General features: G+C 42.5%; 1 protein-coding gene across 2 annotated transcripts in view; it reads right to left on the bottom strand.

The window, feature by feature from the left end:
- LOC134794401 (protein borderless) overlaps positions 1–19476 on the bottom strand; it is a 28893-nt gene extending 9417 nt beyond the window's left edge. Inside the window, exons 1-6 of one of the 2 annotated variants that reach the window (XM_063766213.1) lie at positions 19394–19476; positions 18253–18442; positions 4172–4397; positions 2740–3018; positions 2244–2434; positions 751–969 (exon numbers count right to left, since the gene is read on the bottom strand). In XM_063766213.1, the coding sequence (XP_063622283.1) occupies positions 751–969; positions 2244–2434; positions 2740–3018; positions 4172–4397; positions 18253–18435 (1098 nt within the window). In that variant the 5' untranslated portion in view covers positions 18436–18442; positions 19394–19476. The remainder of the gene's footprint in view (positions 1–750; positions 970–2243; positions 2435–2739; positions 3019–4171; positions 4398–18252; positions 18443–19393) is intronic. The other variant, XM_063766220.1, reaches the window with a different exon arrangement.
- Between the last annotated feature and the right edge of the window lie 174 nt (positions 19477–19650).

Genomic DNA, 19650 nt, shown 5'->3' with positions numbered 1-19650 from the left:
GGCGTTCTACATGACATTAAAGCTCTCCAAGGGGCCTCTAACGTGTCATAGTCCCGATTACTAGTCCACTAGCAACTCAACCCAATAGCCCGGTTTCTTTTTGTACCTTTTTCTTTCAACAGTCCTACACTAACCGGGGCTTGTCCTTGGGTGCACTACTATAGTTCAAACAGGGATAATTTAATCTTCGCTTGGTGTCACATTACATTTAGAGTAAATTTATTATGTAAATTTTCTTATTACAAGGGGCTTCTACGTGTTGGCTTCGGCCCCACGCACGCCTTCCAAATGCCCGGGACCCCATGGTCCCGAGAATTTGTAAGAGACATACAAATAATAATAATAAATATTTATTTCAGACAGAGCCCATACAATTTTAAGCGGCGGCGTTATATAAGAGGTATTCAGTGTATTCAGGCGGTGATCTTTTGCTGAACTCAAGATTACAACCAGATTTTTCTACCATTTGCCTACGCAAAGGCATTGTATATTTTGGGCGCGTTACTTGGAAAAAACAGTGATAATGATAAGCTACAGAAGCCGGTCGTCACTGATATTATTGAAAAGGTGATCGATCGAAAATACAGGAGCCCAATGCCCCGACCCGACTTCACTAACACTCACTCATGGTCCACGATGATCTCCACTCGACGACGGATAGAACGAGATGGCGACAGATTATCAATGAAAAGTCCTGTTCTAGAGGAGACCACGACCCTCGGTAATTAGGGAGATGGTAGGTGGACTCACGCGGCTCCAGATGACGCGGGGCGGGTCGTGGTGCAGCTGGTGCGCGGCGGCGCAGGGCAGCGCGAGCGGCTGGCCGAGGCGCGCCAGGTACAGCGGCTGCGGCCGCGTCAGCAGCACGGGTGGCCGCTGTACGCGCACGCGCACACGCGGCGACGGGCCCGAGGAGCCCAGCGCGTTGTACGCCGTGCACGAGTACTGGCCTTCGTGCGACTCGTCCACCTACAAACATTATCATCATCATCATCATGGTCAAGCTTGTAACTTGTAAACTGCTTTGCTGTGAAATACAATATACAGTGAAACCTGGTTAAGTGGGACCTGGATAAGTGAGAAACCTCTATAGCTGGGACTCATGGTGCGGTCCCGACACTTTAGCACTGAATTACCTCTGTTAGTGAGATAAAACGAACCTCTATAACTGGGATTAGTTGTTGTGATTTTATAGTTACATTTACCTCTATAATTGAGACAGAGAGTGTATTTTACCTCTTTTACTGAGACTATATTTATAAGATTACATTTTCCTAATTGTTTTTTTAGAATTTTATACGAATTACCTCTGTATCTGAGATAACGTCAATCTATGACCTCTCTAACTTGGACTTTATTGATCTATTTCCGTATACTTACTAACTCTTAGTCTATCCACAAATTCCGCATTTGCTTAATTGTGTTTAAACGACTTCAAGTTTCATTTAGTTACTTTATGTAGTTAAAACTATCGAAACGAAAGCTGAAATCTTGATAAGTAACACGAATAAACAAATTTTCATTTAATACATTTCTAAGACCCAATGAATTCCGTATCAAATTTAATTGGAAAATCTATCCTTTGGAAAATCATTCAAAATAAATTCAAAGAAATATTTAAACAGACTTAAAAAATATTTAGGGACAAGAATTATTTTACCTAAACATTTAAAGAGAATTACAAAATACCTTATTAACCACCTCTATAACTGAGATATATCCTCTATTCTCACCTCTATTAATGGGACCCTCTGTAAATGAGACAGAAATGTATTTGTACCTGGCTAACTGAGAGCCTGGGTAAGTGAAATACCTCTTTAAGTGAGACAAATCTGCTCGTCCCTTGAAGTCTCACTTATCCAGGTTTCACTGTACAACCCTTCCTCCACAGTCCACATGAACAAGTAAGAATGGGCGAGTAATTTTTGAGTCTTCAAAGTAGGGACTGATTATACCTACGTATAAAAATAGTTTAAGCCAGCAGTTGTAGGGGGTCTGACAGGGACGAACAGGAAGTCATCGTCGTCATTCAGTGGAGTTTGGTACGCGTTGGTGCTGTTGGAACTTGAGTCATTTCGAACATTCCTAATACTCCCTCAGCTCCCTCTACCCGCTTTTGAACAGTAGATTGCCGCTGCGACTGTAGCCGCTGCGCTGGGCTGAAAAGGAATCCTTCCACCTCCCATCGCAGGTTAAAAAAGGACGTTGTTACTGACGGAGGCCGTTGGGAACTTGACACTCACTCTATTGAACAGCAGACTGCCGTTGCGGCTGTAGAAGACGCCGGGCACGTTGTAGGGGTCGAAGAGGAAGCCGTCCTTCTCCCAGCGCAGGTTTGTGAGCGGCGGGTTAGCGCTGAAGTGGCAGTCCAGGCTCGCTGGCTTGCCCAGTGGCAGGTAACGTTCGTCGGGCGCGTACACTACCTTTGCTTTGTCTGAAACAAGAATGTAAAATTTAGGTACATATTTAAATAAACACTTTTTCTAGACATGTAGATGCCTATTTATAAGAAATATACGCGATGAAACATCCTCCTTTACGTACTGCCGCCACTCTGCCTCGCTCGAACCAAAAAGCGGCTAGTTTTCCGGAGTAGTGGACAATCACCCGCCTTTTTATTTGAGGATGGCAGCGTAACCAATCTTCTCCGGCTTTTGGGAGAATGATTAATGAAATCAGCGCATTAATTACCATTGGCGGGTGGCGAGCCAATTACCATTGACGGGTACTGGCACTTACACTGCACGTCGAGGTAGGCCTCGGCGGTCTGATAGCGGTCTTCGTGCTGCACGCTGCACTCGTAGAGGCCGGCGTCGGCGGCGAGCGCGTTCGGCAGCACCAGCGAGCCGTTGCCGGGCAGCTCGATGCGCGCGGCTAGGTCGCTCAGCTCGGACAGCGGGCGCCCGTCGCGGCTCCACACGACCACCGCATCCGGCTCCTTGGCGCCGCACTCCAGCTCCGCGCGCTCACCCTCCACCACTGTCACGTTTACCGGCGGCGCTGCTATCACTGTGCCGCCTGCAAAGTATACCAGCGCATTTAGTAGACGGTCTACTTACCTTATATCGTCGACAGCGTAATTCATAACCAGCGCTGTCGAACGCAATCGGGTGAGGATGTAAAGGCGCCATCACGAGCGACTGAAATAACCAGCGGTTCACACAACCTTGCCAAGTGCACACACAGCAAACAATTCCAAAAGAGGCATTTGAACCTAAAATAGATATTTGGATAACTATTTCGGTTTGGTTTGGCTTCAGTTGGATGAACCATTAATTTAGACAGTCATGCTCTGGTGGCTGCCTTTCATCTCACAACGAAACTCGCTGGACAAAAGGAGTGCTCGCAACAATTACTGTAGCTACCTACGACGTCACTACGAAGCTGTGTGTTGTCGATCTCTTTTCAATTTTTGGAGAAGGGCTAGGCTACTTTGTCATGTTTGTCTTTGTCTTGTAAGGTCATTGTCATAGTTAGTAGGTTAAATATCTTAGGGTTTAAATACTTAATGAGCTAAGCTACGGCAAGCCACGTTAGCCACATACATTCTTTTTCTATTGCTTAATTGTCTCCGGTACGTTTGCCGACAATTGTCAAGCATGTAACCCTTCGTAACGGAAAAACGGAATTCCGGTTATAACGGTCGTCTTGAAAAACATTTTCTGGATAATAGAGTTGCATAGAAACCTGTTTGCAAAAACCGTACAATATATCGATTATCGAGTGCGAAACATGCTAGATCCCCAAGCTAGTGACTAGTGAAGTTAGTAACTGACCGGCCAGGTCGAGGTAGTAGAAGGTGCCGTTGTTGCGCGAGGGCGGGCTGCGGCTGGGGAAGGACATGCACGGTGACGACACGTCGACGCTGCACTCACCGTCCACGTCGAGGTTGTAGCAGGTCTGTTGTTGCGCGAGGGCGGGCTGCGGTTGGGGAAGGAGATGCACGGTGACGACACGTCGACGCTGCACTCACCGTCCACGTCGAGGTAGTAGAAGGTGCCGTTGTTGCGCAAGGGCGAGCTGCGGCTGGGAAAGGACATGCACGGTGACGAGACGTCGACGCTCTACTCACCGTCCACGTCGAGGTAGTAGAAGGTGCCGTTGTTGCGCAAGGGCGAGCTGCGGCTGGGAAAGGACATGCACGGTGACGAGACGTCGACGCTCTACTCACCGTCCACGTCGAGGTAGTAGAAGGTGCCGTTGTTGCGCGAGGGCGGGCTGCGGTTGGGGAAGGACACGCGGCAGCGAAAGAGCCCCGCGTCGGACTCACGCACGGAGGACACGTTGAGGCTGCCGCCGCCCAGCGCGCCACCCGCCACGCGCCGTGCGCGCCCGCTCCAGCGCTCGCCCACCGCCGCCGACTCCCAGCCGCTCAGCCAGGATAACACCATCTCACCCTGCAATTGATTGTTTGAACAACGCAATATTTTAAATTGGTAGTCGAGCTGTAAGAGGTGAGCTGCTTCCAAATCGGAGCTGATGTTAAGTATATGAAATGAAGTCAATATATCCGAATTGAACTGGCATGAGGCCCAAACCTACAAACCATGTGATACCCTTCTCCCCTACCTTAGCTATAGGTCTTTAGGTATTAGGTACGCATCAGTGGGACGAGACGACCTATTTGCAGAACTGGCGCTGATTGTCACAAAGTGGTCACAAACACATCTTATGGAATGTCCCAGCACATTAATCCTAGCGGCAGCCCTTTGAATAAATTTATTCCACAAGATACCTAAGATCCCATAATCGAACATTATCTAGAGAGCTAAGCTTGATCACGTTGCGGTTGTTGCGAAAGGAGCGAATGAAGAAAGGCTGATGAGTAGAGCGATTATCAACGATCCCGAGCCGTGACCGCAACCTATACTCTACGTAAATCCCAACTATCCCAAGGCCGTGACCAGACGGGGCTTTAAGAGCGAGAGCGAGCTTTAACCTCCGTAATAACGCGAATCGACACAAGTCACGATTGTGATTGAGAGTGCATGGTGGTTTCGGGGATGCTTCGAGACCGAGATCCGTATCCACCGCGGACATAGTACAATAAGTATAGGTACGTAGGTAAGTAAAGGGGTTTGAGTTGAGAGAGCTTGGCAGTGGCGGCTCCCAGTCCCAGTCCTAAAGGCCGGCACTCGAGACAATAGTCTCGTTAGGTGTTAATGGGCTAATGAGGGCGCGCGGCCGCGGGAGTGCGTAAAGTGGACGATTGCCGCGCATCCCACGCGCACCGCCCTACTGCACTGCATACCAAATACACAATGAAACTAAACAGCAGTAGTGAAAATAGGTCACGTTGTGAAAATTTACAGACTATGTACCTACGTTTTCCGTTTTATCATTGCTCTTGAGTGTATGTCAACTTCGTTTAGTGTACTTCATATTTAAAATGTAGACCGGAATTGTTAGAGTAGTTTCAGCAGTTTGATAGCACAGGGGTCAGGGGTTATAGGTACCTATACAGAAATCTGCTGTAATGCCATTGTAGTATACAGGGTGATCAATCCAAATGGGTCAGTATGGAGAAGTCAGAAACTATAAGAGATAGCGAAATCTGTTCTTAGGAACCATGGCTTCGATTTTAGATTTAATAATAATGGCATTCAATTTTTTTTTAAATCTATCATACATAACCGGGATTCGAACCTGGTCAATATTCTTGTTGTTTGTTTGTATGGCAACTTTTAAACGGTGCGTGATAGGTGGGGGGTGCTCGACCAAATATCATAGAGGGCCCCGAGACAAAACAAACTACATTAAAAAAATTCAAAATGGCCGACTTTTTTAATTTTTTCAAGTTGGTCCGAGCACGCTGAGATTTGGCATGCGGCGAGCCTGGGGGCCCAAGATTACCATGTCAAAAAAAAAATTTGGAAAATCCAAAATGGTGGCGGACACGGGCAAAGTCAAATTTCCAAGTAGGTTAAGCGAGCCCGAAGGGCGAGTTTCAGGTCGGGAGGCCGAAGACCGACCCCGGCGGAGGGCCGAAGGCCCGGAGCCTCCACCCCGACTCCCAAAACGCGACTCCCAATAGGAAAAGTGTTGGGTCGTGTTTAAGCTCCAACTTCCCCCTTTCGTGTGACGCTTCGGGCCTTCGGCCCTACGCGGAGCTCGGCCTTCGTTTACTCGGCCTCGGTCTCGCGTTTTGGGAGTCGGGGGGAGGCTCCGGGCCTTCGGCCCTCCGCCGGGGTCGGCCTTCGGCCTCCCGGCCTGAAGCTCGCCCTTCGGGCTCGGAAATTTGACTTGTCCCATGTCCGCCGCCATTTTGGATTTTTCCAAAAAAAATTTTTGACATGGTAATCTTGGGCCCCCAGGCTCACCGCATGCCAAATCTCAGCGCGCTCGGACCAACTTGAAAAAATTAAAAAAAAAAACAGCCATTTTGATTTTTTTTTAATTTAGTTTGTTTTGTCTCGGGGCCTTCTATGATATTTGGTCGAGTACCCCCCACCTATCACGCATCGTTTAAAAGTTGCCATACAAACAAACAACAAGAATATTGACCAGGTTCAAATCCCGGTTATGAATGATAGATTAAAAAAAAAATTTAATGCCATTATTATTAAATCTAAAATCGAAGCCATGGTTCCTAAGAACAGATTCCGCTATCTCTCATAGTTTCTGACTTCTCCATACTGACCCATTTGGATTGATCACCCTGTATAGTTAAGTATGTATAACATAAATTATATTCCTATTAACAGTACTGCCTGCAACATACAACTATGTGATAGTTAAATAAAATAGCGGTAAAGCAATCATATATATAAAATTGAAAAACCAGAACGGGATAAAAAACGAGGGAAGAAACGAGATGGCGCCTTACAAATTTCTAAAAAAGTTTTTGACAAGTTTCTCAAATACGACGCACGAATGATAAGAAAAAACTGTTCTAATCTATTATCTAAGTATGAGAATATAACTATTAGAGCATAAAAACTATCGCTTTCGATGCGTATTTAATTTACAATAAGCAAAAGAGATTTTCATAACATTCTTCATTTTACGACTATCGGCTATTTTCGGAAACTCTCGGTTGGTTTCGTTTCGAACTTCAAATAACCAAAATTATGTTTGTTATGTTGGTATGCAGTGATTTCGGCCTTTTTTACTCGAAGTAAAATAAAAAGTGCTGTCAACCTCAACCTTTTACCTTAGTTTATGCCCATACGAGTGACATGCCATATAATGACTGATAATGACTTATCAATATCAATAGTAATTTGTATTTTGTTGTTTTAAGTTTCTTTTTGAGTTATATTATTCAGATTTATTTCACAGCTTCGGCAAACAAATTCGTCCGGGGACCGGGCTGCCGAGATGGGCCAAAAATACAATTAAAGTTGATAGCAAGTTATAATGTAGGTAGATAAAATTTAAGTGCAGGTTCAGATATTTTTGAGCGAACCGACCTGGTGAAAATAAGCAAACGTACAGTCAGCAGTCGGCCAAATATCGTAATATAACTCTGTTGCCATAGAAATAAGGATGTGTTCCGATATACTGGCGGAATACTGAGAGACAAAAGTGGCTAAGCTTACATTGGCTCGGACATTTAGAGAGAATGGGAGAGGATCGTGCCGTGACGAGAGCGTACTTGGGACAACGAAATGGGAGACGCCCAATTGGACGTCATAGGTACCTACCGCTGGAACGACGCAGTTGCTCGAGATCTGCTTATCCTCGGCCATGGGGACTGGCGAGTAGCTATCGCAAGACCGAGAAACATGGTGTTTTGTTTTGTCTTTTCTCGGAGGCCAGGATTCACATAACCGTAGTATTCAGAAAGGGAAATGGGGAGTACGTACGTTTGTACCAAAAGGCGATTTATGGGCGGTGGTCGGTCGTCCATATTCGTCTTAAGGCGGAAATTAATCTAATGAACGTTTTTGCAATTAGGCTTATAAAAATAAATAATAATTTTATGTTGAAACGAGTTTTAAATAAATAACTACGTAGATGAAAAAGTATAATTTTGCCTTTTATCAAATCACATAATTTTTTTCAGATATTTTGCGTATTAAGTTATCCAAATAACGGGTACAAATAAGAAATCCCTATCACCGTTATGAACCCTGTCAGGGTTGACACACTCTTTATTTCATTTACGCGAGCGGAGCTGCGGGCCCGTCTAGTAACATATAAATAGGTGTGTTTAGTTTTACAAACTCTAGCTCCTTTCATACATGATCATCGATAATATAGAACACATCTTCGGTAATGACTGGTTTTAGGTAGGTATAGTATACTTAGTCTCATTCAAGCCTCCACTTATCATTTTCTATTCACAACATCAGGCAGAGACACCCACTGTTTTAAACGTTCTCTCTCTCCGTGGTTTTAAACAAACGACAAGATTTTTTTTTACTACCTACCTCTACTCAATGACTTCCCTGTGGAACTTACACAAATTGTTCCTAGATAATAGATAGACAGACCAAAAAGGAAGTACTTATTCGGTTTTATATATCAAAACTCAACGACGACGCAAGTTGTAAACTCAACAGATTGCAAGCTTGATGACGAGAGTGGTCACTCTTACAGATTTAGCTGATCATTGGTAGGCCTTGTCCTTTTGCAATAAGGTATACGAATAGTGAGTTAACAGTGCTGACGATGGTAGAAGGTGGACGCGTGCGCGCGTGCGCATTGTCTTGTTATTGCTGCTGCTTGCTATTTATAGCGCACAGGGAAGTGGCTCGTCGCCCCCGTGCGCTAAGTGCCCGGCCCGTGCTCGAAGGAGGCCTGTGCCGTGCCTAGGTCACGCGTCTCACGGGTTTTTGATGTCAGCCAGTCCGTCAAACTCTGCAAATTGCTCTCGATTGGATGACGAGTTGTGAACGGCTGTTAGCGCTGCGGGCTCATTATTCACTTACGTGCATCTTCAGCAGATAATTCCGTCGCTAAGTCAATCGCACTTGAGATGCCACTCCATTTTTGAGCATTTCATATTTTTTTCGAAACCTCTCGCTCCGAAGAATTTTAGTCTGAAGTTACCTTGCCAAAATAAAATGTAATTTGCCCATGCTGCTCTTTCCAAAACCAACCATTTATTTTTATAAACTTTAGAAATAGGTCATTGTGTAGATAGTAGGTAGAAGTTGTTAGGTTTGCAATGAAATTACTCGTATTTTTGTGCCTTTCGGACAAATGAAACATCGAACAATTTTTTTTACGATTTACTTAGTTATTTAAGGTAGGTGGAGTCTGTGCGGAAAGAGAAGAGTCGTGGAATGTATGGGACCCAACCCAATACATTCCACGACCCTTCTCTTTCCAAACAGACTCTAACACAAAGACGATAATATTTTGAATTTGTGATAAGTTTTATCGACTCGTCTTAGGCAGCACATAATGTCGCTCTACATTACCTATTAATTAGTTCCATTTACCAGCATTTACTGGTTGTTGTGCCTACTGCCTACCCCTGACCGCGGTGTCTCGCGGCGGCGGCGGCGGCGCGGCGGCAGGGCCGGCAGGTGCCGCGGTTGACACTCTACACTTGCGCGTTTGCGGTCAAATGAGCTGTATACGTGACTAATGCGTTAGCCTCATCAAATGAATCAGTACAATTGAATTTATAACCTAGATTACATAAACCGCTCGTGTCATGTGTGAGAATAGGAATCGTGCCGTGGTTTTGGATACCTACCTATCTCATCTCCGAAAATTTTTAATCCGATTATTGAAATCCCGAAGTTTTCATTTGACCGAATCACCGAAAGCGTTTTTTCTCAAACCCGTTGAATTTTTAATAAAGGGTAGGGTTTTAGTAAAGGGTCGCCAATGGGCATTTCTCAGGAGGGCCATTTTTACGTGTCCGGGGCAATAAATGGTTGAATTTACTGTTCAATAAATATGAATTAATTTAGGCATGATCTTCAGCTTATATTCTGTCTGGGACACTATCAAATTATTTATTTATGATTTATATAATATGTACAAGAAAAAAAATTCTAATGCGAAAAATGATGTTCGGTGGGAGCGTCCCGTAACTCCCGTACCCAGATTTTATGAAACAAAAAATGATTAGGTACTCAAGATGGGGCATTCATCATCATCATCATCATCTCAGCCATAAGACGTCCACTGCTGAACATAGGCCTCCCCCTTGGACCTGCATACGTGCCGGTTGGAAGCGACCCGCATCCAGCGTCTTCCGGCGACCTTAACAAGATCGTCTGTCCATCTTGTGGGTGGACGTCCTACGCTGCGCTTGCTAGTCCGTGGTCTCCACTCGAGCACTTTTCGACCCCATCGGCCATCTTCTCTGCGTGCAATGTGGCCTGCCCATTGCCACTTCAGCTTGCTAATCCGGTGGGCTATGTCGGTGACTTTAGTTCGTCTACGGATCTCCTCATTTCTGATTCGATCACGTAGAGAAACTCCGGGCATAGCCCTCTCCATAGCTCGTTGAGCGACTTTGAGTTTTGAGATGAGGCCGATGGGGCATTAGATCGGAGTTATTATATATGGGTATTCACGCATAAGGTATTAGTTATATTTGAGCCTTTTGGGGTCGAAACGTTAGGGTCGTGGGGGCCCAGCGCCCGGCGCTTATATAAGGATTTGGCGTCGCGTTTGGTCGATGCCACGGGTGACCAAAGGGCTGGCCAGTATTTTGCCCAGAGAATTAGCATCGCTATTCAACGGGGAAATGCGGCCAGCCTGTTGGGTACATTGCCTGCGGGCGGTGAGTTGGAGGGTGTATTTTATTTGTAGGTTTTTTTTTTGTTTTTTATTAATGTGTATTTTTAGAGTAAGTGAGTTGACGAAGCCTGTTGCGGATTTTATCGCTGTAGTTTTTTGTGATGATGCCTGTAGCTGATTGTAAATTTGTGTTTACCTGACGAAGCCTGCGTTGCGGATATAAAATTATGGTCTCTGAATAAATACTGTTAACTTATCATATTCTTTATATCAAAATAATGTGTTTGCTCAACTCATTGAATAAAACCAAATTTACGATGTGTCCCGGGCTAGTGACTGATTACGGTGTAATTTGCAAAACATATCGGTACTCTTACAAAGTTGTAGACAAGGAACTCAAGTGTCTCAAACATAGTATGCTTTAGTTGTGCCTTGTGCCTTAACCATTGAATAAAGTAGAGGTACAGTCACAGTATAATAGTAAAGTGATTTTTTAAACGTTTCTCCGTCCTTCGGTGGATTTGGTCCTAGGTTTTTTTGAGATCGGTGTGCAATTTACTCCGAAAGTTTTAGTGCATTTATCGTTATGCAAGTGATTAAGAAATCCTCGAAAGTACGTAAATCCATCATGATTACATCTCTTCTGTATCATTCATGCTATTTCTGTAATTGCTAAAAAGTGATAAATTTTTACTTCGCTGGTATTGATTTCCTAGGTTACGGTGGATTTTTGACCACCGATATCAAAAAAGTGATCACCGAATTCAAATCCTGCTTTGTAAACTAGTTTGTTGTATTGTACTAACTTATCACACCTAAAAAGTACAAGATATGTGGTATAAACATAAAATTATGTTTGTAAGTAAATTAAATCATAGTAAAGCTACACAAAATCACTAGTTTACTATGAGTAGTTTTTTTTAAAACCAGACGTGTGTTGAACTTATAGACCCAATGTTTCTTTCTGTCTTGATGTTCTCTTCAAACCAATGAAGTAAAGTATGTTAATTGTCCTCTGTATCACCTGAGGCCCTACACCTCGATACCTTTAAATGTGTCATTCATGTTAAATAAATGCAGTCAATTAGATCCCACTTCTTTTAAAATAACTTGTGTATGTAAGTGCACCCAAGGGACATGGTGTACAGAACAAGAGATTAAAAATAAAGTGGCGTTCTAGTTCTAATGTCGAGATCGCTTCAAAGGCACTGATCGATATTTCTAAAGGATAGCCATAGACACAAATTGAACATAGCCAATGTTACATGTAACAATCCTCAATGTCTTATGTCTTTATGTCGAAATATAGGTTACAATTTAGCTGAAGTGTTTGAGGGTGCTGGAGATCATATTTAATAGGTAATTAGATCTCCAAGCATTAGTCGACCACTTCAAATAGTTTTAAATTAATGGACTTCACGCTTTAAAACTCTGTCATTCAAATATACAACAAGTATTTCATCCTATTGCATCACATTGCTTCATAAGTGCATTAAATATTTATTGAGCATTGAACACCACTCAAAAGTTTCTTGTTTATCGGGTGTAGGTAACATAAGTTTCTTATTGATGCGTGTGCGGTTGGATTGTGTGAAACAAACACCTTCTCCTTCATGGCACTAATGTGCGAATTTGTGGTCGACATGTCTGAAAATCGTTCCAGGACCATACCACAGAATAACTGTACTACCGTACTTACAGAATATTCACTCCTTCACAAAAGTCAGCTTTAGGTATAAAATTATACCTATACTCGCCGCCTGCAACAAAATTGAAACTTTATAACCGCTCACGAACGGTGAATCTTCATTGTGCGAGCGTCACGTGACACGACTATCGTGCGGTCGAGCGGCAGCCCACTGCCATACGCCTGCCCTGCCCGGGAGGGCGCCGGCCAAATGTACCTAAACTGCGTAGTGACACCCCCCTGACCATACATCATGACAGTCGAATAGTGTGGGATATCTTCTAGAGATGTTGTTTTACAAGCCGTAATTTGGTTATTTTAAAAACTTGAGTCTATATCTATTAAATTTATGTAAGCTTGCGAGATCATTAACCTTGCTACATCGCTTATCATCAAATAAGAATGAAAAATATGATTAAATTGTAATATAATTGAGATATAAAATTGAAATGTGATTTTTGTGTAAGCATTTTTGAATTCGGTGACGGAAATTGATTTCAGTGCCTGCACATGATTTCAGTGTTTTCTAAATCTCAAATATCTTAAAAACTGTAAGGTTCTAATGGAGGCCTCCACTGCCAATATTTTTTATATTAAGGCTAGATTTTAGGAAATAAAGTCGCATATCAAATAAGTAAAATAAAATTTGGCACCGAAGTCAGGCACCGAAGGTCATCTATGCGAATCGACCCAATCTAACGTAACCTAATAGCTTCTACAGGATGCTATTTTCAAAAGTTTGGAAAATTTTACGGTTTTTTAAAAAAACGCGTTCGGTCAAATGTAACATCGAGCAAACATATTTCGAAGTAGATATTGTATGACCCGTAGTTTTATTTAGGTGCATGTTTTCATTGGTTAAATAACTTAACTATTTTCGCATTGAATCTGCCATGCCATATATAGAATTATACGAAATAATTAACCAGAAATGAATGAATAGTGATGAATTGATGATATTGCCATACCTATTGCAAATGCCATGCAGAGTTAGTTTCGTCCGACTATACACCTACATTACTCCTTAATATATCCTACCTGTACCTAACCTACCATTATACCTACCTACAAAAAGTACAAAACTATAGTTCACTTAATTGTCATTAGGTAAATAATCATTATATGTACCGACAGTACCATACATGAAGGACACGATAGACTTGCACCATTGAACGGAGCCCTAAAAAAGGAAGAGGTCGGCTGCGGCATGCGTGGCGGCCCGGCCCGGCCTTGGGGCACAATGGCGGCGCTCTGGGCGAGTCCTCGTTGTGGACAAACAATAGGTACGAGGCAAGGGCGCCCGCAAGCGCGGCACATCTCATCTCTCATCTCTCCGCTGCGCTGGATTGCTCAACGAGTCTCGCTCGACTCTCGCGGCCCTCGCGGCTCCGTCCGTATCCGTATCTTCGATTGGCATTCGTCACATGTTTGATCCTGCCAGATTCTTTTACATCCTGAGTTGCTCAATGTCTACAAAAAACCGGGCAAGTGCGATTCGGACTCGCGCACGAAGGGTTCCGTACCATAATCCAAGTACTGACCACGCCCGACGTTGCTTAACTTTGGTGAAAAATCACGTTTGTTGTATGGGAGCCCCATTTAAATATTTATTTTATTCTGTTTTTAGTATTTGTTGTTATAGCGGCAACAGAAATACATCATCTGTGAAAATTTCAACTGTCTAGCTATCACGGTTCGTGAGATACAGCCTGGTGACAGACAGACGGACGGACGGACAGCGAAGTCTTAGTAATAGGGTCCCGTTTTACCTTTTGGATACGGAACCCTAAAAACAGCTTCTAGACTGGAGGTCATGGGCTCAAACCGCGGCTCTTACCGAGATTCTTTTAAGTAGGCACGAAAATATAATTTGATCTTTAGGTACCAATTGCTCTTTGGTTAAAGAAAACATCGTGAGGAACTGTAAGTACCTGCATTTGTGAAGAAAATCAAAGGCCTTTGAGAAGCCCGCAGTCATCATTAAGCGTGCGTAGAAGGGCTGAAAGAGACTATATTAGGTATGGCTGAAACCCCTCTTGTAGGTAGATTCAGAGCAGACCTGCGCCACAGCCCAGTGGCCCAAAAAAAGCCGGTGATAGTCACGTTAGTTAGACCCGCATAATCAGAACAACTGATGCTCAATAGATATTCATTGGCTGGGCGAAGTTGTTGGCAATAGTGAAAATAAGCACTGCTCCGCTGTACAGTCACTTTCTGCAAGCTACATTTCGCTACATTTTTGACGACTATTTCCAAAACTATCCCATAATCTGCGAAAATCTTAATGGCTGTCTGGCTGTTTAACTGTCCACAGATGTACCTAGACTTACAAATTTTAACAAGTATGGCCCCAAAAAGCAACTGTATGCTATAACTCACTATTATAGATAGATAGTGCAATGTCAATGACCCCTAATAGCTTTAATTAAAATAACAAGACGCGTATAGGCCAACTTATGCCCAAGCTACTTGAATAATTAAGGCGTGAACTGTGGTAATGTTGTAGTAATTGGTCAAAGAGTTTTACACGATTAAAGTGAAGATATAAGGATGTGTCGAATAGCAGTGTCCAGCGCATGTGATCCGTGACGCGTGAATAACAATCCCATCAAAAACATAAATGTGAAATGAGAGCCAAGTTCAATATTATAAGAATATGCGCCGGGTTTACTAATGTGTTGCAGAAAGATTTTTGACATATTTTTGTATTGCATAATGTTACTTGGCAGAAATGTCGTTTGGCGGAATTACCTTTCCCATATATCATTTAGCATACAATCATTTCGCAGAGTTTTAAAATCCAGAACCATATTTTTGCATACTGTTGATGATCATAATAGTCTTTTAAACGAGTATTAATTTCGCAGATAAATGTATTGCATAATATTTAGGTAGCAGAAAGTTATCAAGAGAACTTTGAGAAATTGTTTTTATGTAATTTGAGGACTTTCAATTTATTCTGTTTAGCGAAGTGGTAACATACCAACGGACAGAGTTATGATGGAATTGCTGTTTACTAGTTTTTAAAGTGTTTATGGTGTATGTGTATATGGTAAAATAATCAGTATAAAGTCTGTCGGGTACTAAAATAATATTATAAAAAAATTGCTCCATTTATTTATAATAGCCAGTACGTATATCAATATTATGCTCTAACCTAATCAATTCTTCTGGCAGTTGTCCGTTTTTGTAGGAGGTCACAGCTCTAACCTAACCTAACCCACTTTTCTGGTGGCCGTTCGTTTTGTATGAGGTCGCAGTTCTAACCTAACCGACTTTTCTGGTGGCCGTTCGTTTTGTATGAGGTCGCAGTTCTAACCTAACCCACTTTTCTGGGAGCCGTTCGTTTTATACAGGAGGCCGCAGTTACAACCTAACATAATCTTCTTATCTGGCACAGGTTCAATTTTGTTTGGGGGTCACAGTTCTTACTTAACATAATCCACTTTTCTGCAAGTAGAAAAACATTATGCCATAATGAAAGTATGCTGCAGGATGATTATGGTACATAAAATTATGCTAAACCAAAGTCTGCAAAAGTAATCTTCTGCCAAATAATATGCTGCAAAATGTATTGTATGCTTAGTAATAATAATGCATAGTAATATTTATGCCTAATTATCATTCTACTAAAAGTGTTTCTGCAATACATGTTATGCGAAGTGTATTACTGACAAACAATATTATGCCAGAAGAGGGGAACCCTATGCGCCGATGTTGACTTCGCTTCGCGGATCGATTGGCATCAAAAAAAAGTTTGTGAAAAATGACCTTTTTCTCGCACCCTATATGTTTTTTCCAAAATTTGGAAACGCCAATCTTTATTAATTTGAAATTGAGGGAAGGTTATCTAAGACCATTTTTGCGTAGTTGCACGGGGTCTGGTAGCTGCCCTCACTGATACTACCTAATAGTATTTGACGTTTTTTAAGTACCTACCTAATCTTGACATCCGCATCCGCATCCGCGGATATGAGCCTTTAAATATCCGCATGCGTCCGTCCAATGTCAAAAAATCTGCATCCGCAACATCCCTGGTCCCACCCGAACCGGACATGTTATGAAAATTAGTACCTAACACGATTCATCTAAATGTGTTTACAAGGAAAACACTCCTAATATGAATGACTAAACAGGACCGGAGACGTGTCCTCTAACACCAGTTGCTTAAATATTAGGGTCATAGCGGAGACTCAAATTTACCTTTCCTGTTCTTAACCAGGACTTCATGCGGTAATACTCGTATTACTCTCATTAGGTGTTGTTTACTAACCTTCACAGTTACAGACTGGTTTACAGACAGTTATGGTACTTAAATATCTTAGGCAAAATTACAATCTTCAGTCACGGACTCTTTAGGTTTTTACACGTTACTGCATCTAGATTAGGTAACTATATCTAGATTACGACTTGGAAGCATTACCTACCTAGAAACTTGGAAGCATTACCTAAATATCCCATTTTTGGGACAGATTGCTGAATATAATTATACGCTTCTATTCTATCTTTTATAATAGGTATAGGAGTAGGTATAGGAGACAAACGAACGGACGAATAGCCCGATCCGATGGAAAGCAAATTACCATTGCCACCAGCAACACCAGAGCAGAGGTTTGCATGCAGGGGTTCCCCTCATCTGGCATAATATTGTTTGTCAGAAATACACTTCGCATAACATGTATCGCAGAAACACTTTTAGTCGAATGATAATTTTGCACAAATATTCCTTGGCATTACTATTACTACGCATACAATACATTTTGCAGCATAATATTTAGCAGAAGATTACTTTCGCTGACTTTAGTTTAGCATAATTGTATGTAGCATAATCATCCTGCAGCATACTCTTATTAGGGCATAGTGATATTTTCTGCTATTAGCAGAAAAGTGGGTTAAGTAAGAACCGCGACCCCAACTAAATTGAACCTGTGCCAGAAAAGAAGGTTATATTAGGTTGGAACTGCGGCCTCCTATAAAAACGAACGGCTGCCGGAAAAGTATAGGTTAGGTTAGGTTATAACTGCGACCCCCTACAAAAACGAACGGCTGCCAGAAAAGTAGGTTAGGTTAGTTTAGAACTGCGACCTCATACAAAAAGGAACGGCTGCGAGCAAAGTAGGTTAAGTTAGAACTGCGACCTCAACAAAAAAGAACACATTCCAGAAATGCCAGAGCATAACATTAAGATAGGTACTTATTAATTACCTATCATTAGATTATGAAATTTATTTCATAATCTTTTTACCCGACGGACTTTATATTTACTGATTATTTTACCGTATAAACACACTTTAAAAACTAGCAAACAGCAATTGCATCATAACTCTATCCTGTATGTATGTTACCTCTTCACGCTTAAACCGCTAAAGTGATTTACGAGTAGGTACATGGAATTTGGTATGCAGATAGTTTGAGACCCGTGGAAGGACAAAGGGTAGTTTTATTAAATCTTTAACACCATTCCTCGTAGACGAAGACTCAACTTGATAACTTTATGCCACCTAAATATTATGCAATGTATTTATATTACAATATTCGTTTAAAAGACTATTATGAATGAACAGTATGCCAAAACATGGTTCTGGATTTTAAAACTCTGCGAAATGATTGTATGCTAAATGATATATGCGAAAGGTAATTAATTAATTAATGCCAAACGACTTTGCTGCCAAGTAACATTATGCAATACAAAAATATGTCAAAAAACTTTCTGCAACACATTAGTAAACCGGTTTGCAGATCTAATCGGTGCGGAAATACTGCGGGCGACAGTTCATTCCACAGTTTACCTTGGCGACCTATTAATATACATAGTAAAACTATTAATTAGGTAATAATCCACATTAAGTAGTTAGGTATAAACTTTCGGGAGCAAATCCTCATGTAAGTATCTAAAGTAAAATATGAATCCTTACATCCTTGTCCCACTGCAGATGGTAGGGGATCTCGTTGCCGAAGGGGAAGTCGAGGTGGCAGTTCATGACGGCGAACCCGCCGACCGTGGCGCGCAGGCGCTCCGGCTGCTGCGGCAGCAGCGCGGCGCGCGCACACGTCGCCGCCGCCGCCGCCGCCGCCGCCAGGAACACTACCAGGACCATCACTGACCTAGCGTTGTAAACACTTCAGTCCTTTGACCACATTTTTTAAGACACGACTCAATTTCTTTTGGTGTTTAGTCACACGAAACTTGAGCTTTATAAAATTCGATCTTCTGTAGGTACAGTCACCTCACGGGAATGTTAAGCCATTTAGTGGCATAACTGGCATAACAATCGCGGAACGTGATGGTACCTAAAAACTAAAATCATTCTAGAGAAGATGCGAAGCTATTGTAAAATATTTCAAGATGCGTTTATACCTTTAGGGCACACGTAAAATCACAAGTACCTATTGATGAAAAGTAGACATTACGAAATTTAAAAAATCTTTAGATTTAAAAAAAATGTAGGTATAACACTATTAACATCTTTAGTCTAGCAAGTCCTTTTGATTTAACCCTGTTGTCTGTGTATGATAAGGATTAGAGATTGGCCGAATATGGACTTTGCCGAATACGAATATTCGGCCGAATGTTCGGTTCAGATCATACCGAACCGAATACGCTTAAAACTACCAAAAATGCTGAAAACTGTTTCTGCACTCCGCACGTGTTTATGACCTTTCCCCTCCCCTCCCTCTGGACCGGCCGCGAATGTTTAGGAAAAGAAATGGAACCGTCTCATATATGCCTAATATGCCTTACCGCGAAGTGCACCCGCGCCAGCTCGCCCTTAAAAAAGAATTTGTTTACCGAATAGGTATTTAATTACCGAATATTCGGCCCATCTCTAATAAGAGTAATAAGTATCGTCCTGACCGAATGCATAATTTGCGCATTTTTGTCGACAAAGATTTTTTCTGCTCTATTCGGTGCGACCGAGGTTTGAACTCACAATTATTGACTCGACCACCAACACAAACAAAATGTTAATCTTCCAGTAGGTACCTACTCAAAAAGACTAGACTAACTTGGAACTGAGTCGAGTTGTTCAAATGTAGGCTTGTAAGACTTCTTACCGACTCACTGACCGCGGGCCCGACTAGGCCTACGAGCTCGTTCACACTGACCGCTAGGCTAGCGAGATCAACCTGCGGATTGAACCAGTGAGTAATGTAACTATTACGTAGACTACATAGCTGACCCTGAGTAGATCTTATTGCAAAGAGATAAGGTCTAGGAATGGTTAATAAATGTGCCCCTGTCGGCGGAAGCCCCGCGCCCACGCCGCGTTGTACAAGCATTGTCCACGGCGCGCCGGGTGCGACCCGCGCCG

Source organism: Cydia splendana, chromosome 1, assembly GCF_910591565.1.
Source record: "Cydia splendana chromosome 1, ilCydSple1.2, whole genome shotgun sequence".
Lineage (NCBI taxonomy): Eukaryota > Metazoa > Arthropoda > Insecta > Lepidoptera > Tortricidae > Cydia > Cydia splendana.
Note: the sequence above shows the minus strand (reverse complement) of the source record. Positions and strands in the feature narration are given on the sequence as shown.